This window comes from Palaemon carinicauda, chromosome 18 (assembly GCF_036898095.1).
Source record: "Palaemon carinicauda isolate YSFRI2023 chromosome 18, ASM3689809v2, whole genome shotgun sequence".
Taxonomy (NCBI): Eukaryota; Metazoa; Arthropoda; class Malacostraca; order Decapoda; family Palaemonidae; genus Palaemon; species Palaemon carinicauda.
This window is the reverse complement of record NC_090742.1, coordinates 18,628,864-18,641,363: the sequence shown is the minus strand read 5'-3', so window position 1 is coordinate 18,641,363 and position 12,500 is coordinate 18,628,864. Positions and strand designations below refer to the sequence as shown.

Here is a 12,500-nt window from a genome sequence, read left to right as displayed (position 1 = left end):
TACATATGATCAGAGCTCTAAGGCCCCTCTTCACCCAAGCTACGACCAAGGAGGGCCAGGTAATGGCTGTTGATGACTCAGCAGATAGACCTATATGCTCCCCCCAAACCCACCCCCCTTCCTTAGCTCACACGGATGGTGAGGTTATAGCGACCAGAGAACCTAACGAATTTGAGAGGGACTCGAATCCCTGTCTGGCGTTCACCAGTCAGGGACGTTACCACATCGGCCACCATAATAACGTGGACCAATTTCTTTTCCTTTGAGCTTCTATGCTCTGAAGTCATTATTTATTTAGGATTTGTAGAGGATAGTTTTATTTCTGTTTTTTATATTTTCATGGAACTCATTCCTTAGAGACCATAGAGAACTCTTGTTTCAATGATTCAAACTTTTGTTGAGTTTCTTATATTTGTTGCTCGTCTTGGTTCTTCCACAGAGAGAGAGAGAGAGAGAGAGAGAGAGAGAGAGAGAGAGAGAGAGAGAGAGAGAGAGAGAGAGAGAGAGAGAGAGCACACCTGCGATTCATTAGAAGAATATATAGACTACTAATTTAAGATACCTCAATCGTTAGAAAGATTGTAATAGTTTATCATGTGTCCCTTTTTTCATCAGATTGCTCTTTTGTGCATGGCCGCCATGGCTTTGGCCCACCCTGATAGGCCTGCACAAAATGGTTATGGTTACTCCGCCCCATCACATCCCCTGTCCTACGCACCTCCAGCTCCTTCCTATAAAACCCCTGAACCATCCTACTCTGCTCCATCCTACAAAGCACCATCTTACGAAGAGAAACACGAGGTAAGACTTCAGTGGATTTGTTTTTCTTATTTAATAATAGGTATTGGTCCTGTTCATATCTTGTAGATTTTCTCTAATACTTCAATTACTATTATCATCATCATTATTATTATTATTATTATTAATTGCTAACCTATAACCCTAGTTGGAAAAGCAGGATGCTATAAGCCCAGGGGCCCCAACAGGGAAAATAGCTCAGTTAGGAAAGGAAAGGAAATAAGGAAAAATAAAATATTTTAAGAACAGTAATAATATTAAAATAGATATTTCCTATATAAACTATAAATACTTTAACAAAACAAGAGGAAGAGAAATTAGATAGAATAGTGTGCCCGAGTGTACCCTCAAGCAAGCGAACTCTATTTTCTTTGTTGATTTAATTTATTCATAATTTGCTTAACAACATCTAATCAATTGGCATTCTTTCTACCGCAGAAGGGCATGCCTTTCGATTTCTCCTTCGAGGTCCAAGACGAATATAAGGGCCTTGACTTTGGCCACGACTCCAAATCCGACGGGAAGGTCGTCAACGGGGAATACAACGTCCTCCTCCCCGACGGTCGCACTCAGATCGTCACCTACACTGCCGACCACTACAACGGATACCTGGCCGATGTTAAATACGAGGGCGAGGCCAAGTACCCAGATCCAAAACCTTATAAGCCTTCCCCATCCTACGGTGCCCCAGCGCCATCCTATGGAGCCCCTGCCCCAGCATACGGTGCCCCCGCACCTACTTACGGAAAGCCCAAATCTCTGTATGGTGCCCCAAATCATTAAGGTGTAACCTTTATCTTCTGGAGACTTATTTATAATTCTTTGAATCATAATATATAGAATATATGACTATAGCTGAAGTGTTTGTTTTCCTCAATTGACTTTATGACCTTTGGAGAATTGAAAACAGGTCCCTTGTGAGGACGTTATGACCCGAGAGAGAGAGAGAGAGAGAGAGAGAGAGAGAGAGAGAGAGAGAGAGAGAGAGAGAGAGAGAGAGAGAAAATGTTAATATCTTTTGAATGGATTGATCCGGAAGATGAAGACTACCTCGTATACAGTAGACCCTCCGTTTAAATTAGATACATACACACACACACACACACACACACACACACACACACACATATATATATATATATATATATATATATATATATATATATATATATATATATATATATATATACATTTAAATAAATACATATACACATACATATGCCAAGGCACTTCCCCCAATTTTGGGGGGTAGCCGACATCAAACAAATGAAACAAAAAAGAGGACGTCTCTCTACGTTCCTCCCAGTCTGACGAGGGACTCAACCAAGTTCGGTTGGTACTGCTAGGGTGGCACAGCCCACCCTCCCACATTATCCACCACAGATGAAGCTTCATAATGCTGAATCCCCTACAGCTGCTACCTCCGTAGTCATCCAAGGCACCGGAGGAAGCAGCAGGGCCTACCGGAACTGCGTCACAATCGCTCGCCATTCATTCCCATTTCTAGCATGCTCTCTTGCCTCTCTCACATCTATCCTCCTATCACCCAGAGCTTCCTTCACTCCATCCATCCAACCAAACCTTGGCCTTTCTCTTGTACTTCTCCCATCTACTCTTGCATTCATCACCTTCTTTAGCAGACAGCCATTTTCCATTCTCTCAACATGGCCAAACCACCTCAACACATTCATATCCACTCTAGCTGCTAACTCATTTCTTACAACCGTTCTCACCCTCACTACTTCGTTCCTAATCCTATCTACTCGAGATACACCAGCCATACTCCTTAGACACTTCATCTCAAACACATTCAATTTCTGTCTCTCCGTCACTTTCATACCCCACAACTCTGATCCATACATCACAGTTGGTACAATCACTTTCTCAAACAGAACTCTCTTTACATTCATGCCCAACCCTCTATTGTTTACTACTCCCTTAACTTCCCCCAACACTTTGCATCCTTCATTCACTCTCTGACGTACATCTGCTTCCACTCCACCATTTGCTGCGACAATAGACCCCAAGTACTTAAACTGATCCACTTCCTCAAGTAACTCTCCATTCAACATGACATTCAACATCGCACCATCTTCCCTTCTCATACATCTCATAACCTTACTCTTCCACACATTAACTCTCAACTTCCTTCTCTCACACACCCTTCCAAATTCTGTCACTAATCGGCCAAGCTTCTCTCCGCGTCTGCAACCAGTACAGTATCATCCGCAAACAACAACTGATTTACCTCCCATTCATGGTCTTTCTCGTCTACCAGTTTCAATCCTCGTCCAAGCACTCAAGCATTCACCTCTCTCACCACTCCATCAACATACAAATTAAACAACCACAGTGACATCACACATCCCTGTCTCAGTCCCACTCTCACTGGAAACCAATCGCTCACTTCATTTCCTATCCTAACACATCCTTTACTACCTTTGTAGAAACTTTTCACTGCTTGCAACAACCTTCCAACTCCATATAACCTCATCACATTCCACATTGCTTCCCTATCAACTCTATCATACGCTTTCTCCAGATCCATAAACACAACATACACATCCTTACCTTTTGCTAAATATTTCTCGCATATCTGCTTAACTGTAAAAATCTGATTCATACAACCCCTACCTCTTCTAAAACCACCCTGTACTTCTAAGATTGCATTCTCTGTTTTATCCTTAATCCTATTAATCAGTACTCTACCATACACTTTTCCAACTAAACTCAATAAACTAATACCCCTTGAATTACAACACTCATGCACATCTCCCTTACCCTTGTAGAGTGGTACAATACACACACAAACCCAATCTACTGGTACCATTGACAACACAAAACACATATTAAACAATCTCACCAACCATTCAAGTACAGTCACACCCCCTTCCTTCAACATCTCAGTTCTCAGACCATCCATACCAGATGCTTTTCCTACTCTCGTTTCATCTAGTGCTCTCCTCACTTCCTCTCTTGTAATCTCTCTCTCTCATTCTCATCTACCATCCCTGGCACCTCAACACCTGCAACAGCAATTATATCTGCCTCCCTATTATCCTCAACATTCAATAAACTTTCAAAATACTCCGCCCACCTTTTCTTTGCCTCCTCTCCTTTTAACAACCTTCCATTTCCATCTTTTACTGTCTCTTCAATTCTTGAACCAGCCTTCCTTACTCTCTTCACTTCTTTACAAAACTTCTTCTTATTCTCTTCATATGAATGACCCAATCCCTGACCCCACCTCAGGTCAGCTGCCCTCTTTGCCTCACTTACCTTGTGCTTTACTTCCACATTTTTCTCTCTATATCTTTCATACTTCTCTACACTATTACTCTGCAGCCATTCTTCAAAAGCCCTCTTTTTCTCTTCCACTCTTACCTTCAATCCTTCATTCCACCATTCACTGCCCTTCCTCATGCTGCCTCCAACAAACTTCTTGCCACACACATCACTTGCAATCCCAACAAAATTTTCTTTTATTAATTTCCACTCCTCCTCTAAATTACCAGTTTCTCTTACTTTCACTTCGTCATATGCCATTTTCAACTTTTCTTGACATTTACTTCTTACCCCCGGTTTTATTAGCTCTTCAACCCTCACTAGCTCCCTTTTACATCCACCTACTCTATTCCCCCACTCTTTTGCTACAACTAGTTTTCCTTCCACCAAAACATGATCAGACATACCATTAGCCATACCCCTAAACACGTGCACGTCTTTCAATCTTCCAAACATTCTTTTAGTTATCAACACATAATCCATTAACGCCCTTTCTACCACTCTTCCATTTGCCATGTATACTTGTTTTTATCTTTCTTTTTGAAAAAGCTAGAACTTATCACCATCTCTTGCTCAACACACATATCTACCAGTCTCTCACCACTCTCATTTTCACCTGGTACACCATACTTCCCAATGACACCTTCTACCTCTCCAGCGCCCACTCTAGCATTTAAGTCACCCATGACAACTACATAATTCCTTCTACCCAGTCCTTCTACACACCTAGTTAATTCATTCCAGAACTCATTCTGCTCTTCATTCCCTACCCAACCTAACCTTTACCCACATTAACCTAGATGATATATCCTTCCATTCCACTACTTTACCTGTCATCCATTCACTCAGCAATAAAGCCACACCTTCTATTGCTCTTCCCCTTTCAATCCCAGACACTACCAGAAATTTCACCAAATATCACTTCACCTTTCCCTTTTATCTTTGTCTCACACAAAGCCAATATATCCATCCTTCTATTAGTAAACATACTTCCGATCTCACATCTTTTACTCTCTCTCGTACTACATCCACGTACATTCAACCACCCCAAAACTAGAGTGCGGGGAGCAGTCACTCTCCCCCCAGCTCCACTTCTTTGATGTCTCACAGGATTATAATACAGGAGAGGGGGGTTCCCAGCCCCTTCGCCCCGTCCCTTTTAGTCGCCTCTTACGACACGCAGGGATACGTTGGCGCTATTCTAATTGTTTATGCCCCCGCGGCCACAGGGGACAATTTACATATATATACATATATAATATATGTATATATACTGTATATATATATATATATATATATATATATATATATATATATATATATTTATGTAAGTGTATATATATATATATATATATATATATATATATATATATATATATAGTGGAGTTAACACATCAGTTTTTTCTTCTTTTTTTGCTCTCTGCCCTAGCTGCGACCCGCAACGGTTGGTTAACGACCAGGTACAAGATTCCAAATAATTTTCTCCTTAGGATTTAGGGAAACAGGCAATCTCAATTCCAAGGAACGGCTACTCGGCCGGACTTCGACACGAACGCGGTACCATAGTCATGACAGCTTGTCTTGCTACAGAGATCACCAGTGTGAGAGAGAGAGAGAGAGAGAGAGAGAGAGAGAGAGAGAGAGAGAGAGAGAGAGAGAGAGAGAGAGAGAGTGTTGGAGGGATTTCTTTTAGACTCCATACGCTCTTTGGTAGAGCGAATTAAATTAAACGTTTAGAGTTTTCATGAGAGAGAGAGAGAGAGAGAGAGAGAGAGAGAGAGAGAGAGAGAGAGAGAGAGAGAGAGAGAGAGAGTGTTGGAGGGATTTCTTTTAGACTCCATACGCTCTTTGGTAGAGCGAATTAAATTAAACGTTTAGAGTTTTCATGAGAGAGAGAGAGAGAGAGAGAGAGAGAGAGAGAGAGAGAGAGAGAGAGAGAGAGAGAGAGAGAGAGAGAGAGAGAGAGTTGGAAGGATTTCTTTTAGACTCCGTACGCTCTTGGGTAGAGCGAATTAAATTAAACGTTTAGTTTTCATGAGAGAGAGAGAGAGAGAGAGAGAGAGAGAGAGAGAGAGAGAGAGAGAGAGAGAGAGAGAGAGAGAGAGAGAGTTGGAAGGATTTCTTTTAGACTCCATGCGCTCTTGGGTAGAGCAAATTAAATTAAACGTTTAGAGTTTTCATGAGAGAGAGAGAGAGAGAGAGAGAGAGAGAGAGAGAGAGAGAGAGAGAGAGAGAGAGAGAGAGTTGGAAGGATTTCTTTTAGACTCCATACGCTCTTGGGTAGAGCGAATTAAATTAAACGTTTAGTTTTCAGAGAGAGAGAAATACTCTCCAAAGGCCTCACTTATAAATTCATAAGTAAAAGACTCGTCAAATCACGTCAGCCGAGTTCCCTTTCTAACAAGAAGCACTTGACGAAAATGGTCCGAAAATGAAAAAACTGGACCAGAAAAAAAGAAGCCTCCCAATGACCTTCTTAATTGTAGCCCTCTAGCAAACACGTCAACAACAACAACAACAACAAAAGGAAAAAAAAGTATATTTAACTACATTCAGATTCCCGTCAGGTGAATCAGCTGCGAATCTTAAAAGGGCCAGACCTCAACTTGCGGCTCGGTACCACCACAGCTTTGCAGTTAAAGAGGATTAACTCAGAGACCCAAGTCTGATTTGCAATGCAAATCCAGCACTTCAATAGACGGTACGGGTTCTATGGAGGGTATTGGAGTACAAAAAAAAAAAAAAAAAAAAAAAAAAAAAAAAAAAAAAAAAAAAAGGATGACCTAATATTTTCAATTAATAACTGAGATAGGAGGAATTTGTGAGTTTGTATTTTCACCTTTTAGCAATATTCATATTTTCTCTTAAGTAGCGCTTTTAATGATGTGGAATTGGAAACAAATTAATCTAAATCATTATCAGATCACTCTCTTTAGAGCAAAGAATTTATAAATATAATCTATAAATACAAATACAAGGAATATGAGGAAAATATATGAAAAAACCCAATTTTGATATAGGCACTTTGCGTAAATAATATGTGACATTATGAGGCATATAACTAATAAGAACGTTTATATAAGAATCTAATGAAATTTATCAATTTTTACTATTAAGGCTGTCGTCGGAGCCGGGAAGGCCATTCAGCACCGAAGCGGTTTTTTTTCAGAAGTGTAAATTAAGGTTTAATGACATATTTAAACCTTGGTGTAAATCATGACTAGCCGAGTCACCATGATATTTTCTGCGGCACAATTTTTTTAAACTTAGGTTTTATAATAATAATAATAATAATAATAATAATAATAATAATAATAATAAAATGTCACAGTACTGTGTGACTCAAGAAGAGTCATGAGTGGAAGATAAAGAGAGATAAATAAATAGAAAAGTACCAAGACCTACGAATTGCATAGAGAAAGCTATAAAATATGCAAATAGAAGTGCTTTCAATAATCATAGGAGCACTAGGGATCGTACTTAAGTCATTGAAAAGCAATCTTGAGAAGGTAGGAGCCGATATAGCCCAAGGTCTAGTGCAAAGGAGCGCGCGACTTAAAACAGCATATTTAGTGAGAAAAGTGATGGATTTCTAAAGCCCTGTCCACACGATCGAGCATGCCCGACGGGCAAACAGTGATATCAAACCACATTATTTAGTAAGAATGAGGGTTAATGACGTCAGAAGCGGGAAAACCACAGACAGGGATCTGGCATCATACAGTGTTGTCAGATCCCTGCCTTTAGTTTTCCCGCTTCTGACGTCATCAACCCTCATTTTCACTAACTATTGTGGCCTGGTATCACTGTTTGCCCGTCGGGCATGCTCGATCGTGTGGACAGGGCTTTAAGAAACTGGATGCAACCTGGAACCTAACACTATAAACCACCAATCTCTGTTTACTGTGATTAACAAAAATATAATAATAATAATAATAATAATAATAAACTCACCATTAGTATAACTACTATTTTACCTTTTCATTCATTATAATAGGACTATGATAATAATAGCTATTATTATAATCTTGATTAGCACTGATTTTAAAATCATAACCATTATTGTTGTCATCATCATTATTATTATCATTATCAGCATCGGTTAAGGGAGATTAACTTTTTCGAATAATAATAATAATAATAAACTATTACCATTAGTATTAATACTATTTTACCATTCCATTCATTATGATAAAGATATGATTATAATAGCAATTATAATCTTGATTATTATTGATTCTAAACTCATAATCATTATTGTTGTCATCATCATTATTATTATTATTATTATCAGCATCGGTTAAGGGAGATTAACGTTTTTTGAATGACAAGGATAGAACTATAAACAATTATGGTTAGCTTTCTCGTAATAAAATAGTAATCACAAATTTATTCTCCAAGTAATTATCCTTTTAGAATCGCTACTAATGCCATGGATTTAAATTGCATAGAATATTTTTGATAATCTTGTCTATTATTGATAAACATAAAAAATACTTTACTTATCAATTAACAAATTATACTTCTTAGAAAAGTTTATGAAGTAACTTAGATGCTAAAATAAAAAAAAATAAACGATGTTAAAATTTCATTAAAACAACAATAATTCTTGATTAAAGGTTTAAAGGCCGCTTATGAATGGCAGAGGCAAGGGACAGTGACATTGCTTTACAGACTATTCATATATGGCCTACATATAATCAGTGCCTAGGACCCCTCCCTCTCCACCCAAGCTAGGACCAAGGGCTGGGCAATGGATGCTGATGACTCAGCAGGTAGACCTATAAGCTCCTCCAAAGCTACCATCCTTGACTCACAAGAATGGTGAGGTTGCACAGACCAAAGGAACTATGAAGTTTGAGTGGTACTCGAACCCTAGTCTGGCGATCACCAGTCATGGACATTATCACTTAAAATACGCCAACTATACAGAAAAGAGGGTATAAATACATCCAATTATGAAAATAAACAAACAAATAAAGTAGAAAAATAAATATACATCAAGTGAGGTATTCAAACTTATTTATCAATTCATATCTGTGGATGTCATTAAGAAGGAGTCAGCAGAATTTTATGAAATTTAATGAATTAAAAAAAAAATCAGTTGGGTAATTCTTGCATTTAAAAAAACTATCGTTCCTTCCTCAGGACTATTACAATTGAATATTATAAATTCATTTATTGATTATATATACGCGTATATACTGTATATGTGTATATATATACACACAAACACACACATATATATATATATATATATATATATATATATACATATATATATACATACATACATATAAATACATTCATATATATATACTGTATATATATATATATATATACATATATATATATGTATATGTGTATATATATATATATATATATATATATATATATATATATATATATATCAAAAGAACAAAATGAGCCCGGTCACCAGGTTAAGGATAGAGCGGCCTGTAAAGCAGCAGCACGTGACTGGAGAAATATAAATCCCTTTTCTATTTTCATTCAAAATCAAAATGTCAAAAGGTTCATCCTTATTTTAGCAACTAGGAAGAGAACTTCTGAGGATTTAATCTGCCAAGGTAAGTTTAGGACTCAACATTTGATGGCAATACGTCACTTTGTTATTTTAGATCATTGCAAGACATTTTAGTAGAAGGTCTTTTCATCATTTTCTGTTTTCCGTGATTTCTTATTTTTCACTAACATCATATTTCATCGATGAAGAAGCTATAACTATACTAGTTATTTTACATAATTTTTCTCATTCATTATAAACTATTTTACGTCTTGCTCTTCTCTCTCTATTCATATATATATATATATATATATATATATATATATATATATATATATATATATATATATATAATGTGTGTTTATGTTTATATATATATACATATATGAAGTATATATATATATATATATATATATATATATATATATATATATATATATATATATAATGTGTGTTTATGTTTATATATATATACATATATGAAGTATATATATATATATATATATATATATATATATGTATATATATATATATATATATATATATATATATATATATATATCTTTCCGAGTGAGAATACCTTATTGTGGTGAAAGAGATTGTGTATCGCCATGATCAGCAAAGCTATACTCAAGGTCTATAGAATACGGTACTCTATAGACCTTGGCTATACTAGTCAGGGCGGCCACCAATACTAGTTTGGTTTGTTGTGAGCAATCAGACAAAAATCAACCACCACCACCAATCCGCATAGGCCAGTGTGGTGATAAAAACTGCCCAAACTCCGGATATGAATAGACATGTCTATGGCCTTTGTCATGCAGTGTACTAAAAATACACTGTATTTGTTGTCGTTGTTGTTTGTTGTGTGTAAAACATATCAATTTAGAATGCTAGTTTGTTACGAAAACTCTTGCATTTCTATGGCATTTAATTGAGCAAGTTTGTATATTTCAAGAGTTCTCTTGCTGGAGGGTACCCTCTGACACACTATTCCATCTAATTTCTCTTCCTCTTATTTTGTTAAAGTTTTTATAGTTTATATAGGATATATTTATTTTAATGTTGTTAGTGTTCTTAAAATATTTAATTTTTCCTTGTTTCCTTTCCTTACTGGGCTACTTTCCCTGTTGCGGCCCCTGGGCTTACAGCATCCTGCTTTTCCAACTAGAATTGTAGCTTAGCTAATAATAATAATAATAATAATAATAATAATAATAATAATAATAATAACTCATACAGTACTCAATAAAACAAATCAACAAACGACTTGTAAAAGAAACTGAAAGCATAAACCTTAAGAGAATGTAAACCTAGAAAGGATCGCATTCAATCACATGCGTTCTGTATGCTATGCAAGGTGCATTTCCTTCTGCTATACGTGTACCCCTATGCATAACTCCACCGTTGAGATACCTAGACCGTGGCATCACTCTGAAGTACAGCCAGCGAGTCGTGTGCATTCCTTATTAGCTGTCCTCTGATGAGAGACGGACTGTCTGGCAGACACACAGGAGAAAGGAATTGATAGAGAGAGAGAGAGAGAGAGAGAGAGAGAGAGAGAGAGAGAGAGAGAGAGAGAGAGAGAGAGAGAGAGAGAGAGAGAGAGTTTCCATTACCAGACGACGTTTTTTTTTTAAGTTGGTCATCAATTCCTTGCATTTTCTATGATGCAGTGATATTACAACCTGCAGTATTTTCTTCCTTAGTTTTAGCTCGTTTGTTATATATATTTTCATATATATATATATATATATATATATATATATATATATATATATATATATATATATATATAATCAACTTTGCCACTTTGCCGTTACTGTGGTGGTATGGCCACACTGCAGTGGATTCCATCAACTTAATATTGTAGCATCAATATATATACATATATACTGCAATTATATGTATGTATATATATATATATATATATATATATATATATATATATATATATATATATATGCACAACATACCCATCAATCAAAGTCACATTACTCTAGGAATAACTAATACACGAAGGAAGATATATATTATGGGCCATCTTCCAGACAACATTAGAAGTAAAAGCATTGTCATTATTGCAAATAACTAGACGACGATATATATATATATATATATATATATATATATATATATATACATTATATATATATATACATTATATATACAGTATATATATTCTAGAGAGAGAGAGAGAGAGAGAGAGAGAGAGAGAGAGAGAGAGAGAGAGAGAGAGAGAGAGAGAGAGAAACACCAGCAGTAAATGTTCACGCTTAGTATGCCGAAGTTTACTTCGTTGGGTCTAATAACAATATCAATATATATATATATATATAGAGAGAGAGAGAGAGAGAGAGAGAGAGAGAGAGAGAGAGAGAGAGAGAGAGAGAGAGAGAGAGAGAGAGAGAGAGAGAGAATCCTGTCGTGGATTATGAATGTCAGCTCGATATTGCAATTGCATGGGTAAAATAGCATGCAGCAAATGGCGTTTAGTTATTATTGCCCAAGATTGGCTCAACCAATCCAGTGCATTCAGGCATTTCATCGACCAAGCAGTCTGAAATGAGCCTAGGATAGACTAGACCTAGGTCTAATCAAGTTGAGCGGGTTTTAACTGTGCCGTTTCCTAAGTTTCATATGAAATTCCTTCCAACTTTACACTAGTACAGGTTGAAGAATAAAAAATAAGCTAACAAAATTAGATATAATACGTATATACAGCTAACTCAGGTTTACTAGAAGTTTAACAATGCGCATTCATTGATGTAATAGTTACCCCTTATATTCAGTTTTCTTTATCTAATTTCATAGAATACAAATACATTTGCTACACTGGCTACAAGAAATTAACTTTTTTGACATTTGCTGACAGAAGCACAGATTTACGTGT

General features: G+C 36.6%; 1 protein-coding gene and 1 long non-coding RNA gene across 2 annotated transcripts in view; one reads left to right on the top strand and one right to left on the bottom strand.

The window, feature by feature from the left end:
- LOC137656997 (cuticle protein 7-like) overlaps window positions 1–1,596 on the top strand; it is a 4,272-nt gene extending 2,676 nt beyond the window's left edge. The window contains exons 2-3 of the mRNA XM_068391345.1: window positions 616–801; window positions 1,237–1,596. Of these exons, the coding sequence (XP_068247446.1) occupies window positions 616–801; window positions 1,237–1,581 (531 nt within the window). The 3' untranslated portion in view covers window positions 1,582–1,596. The remainder of the gene's footprint in view (window positions 1–615; window positions 802–1,236) is intronic.
- LOC137657666 (uncharacterized) overlaps window positions 1–12,500 on the bottom strand; it is a 415,410-nt gene that overhangs the window by 401,506 nt on the left and 1,404 nt on the right. The window lies entirely within an intron of this gene.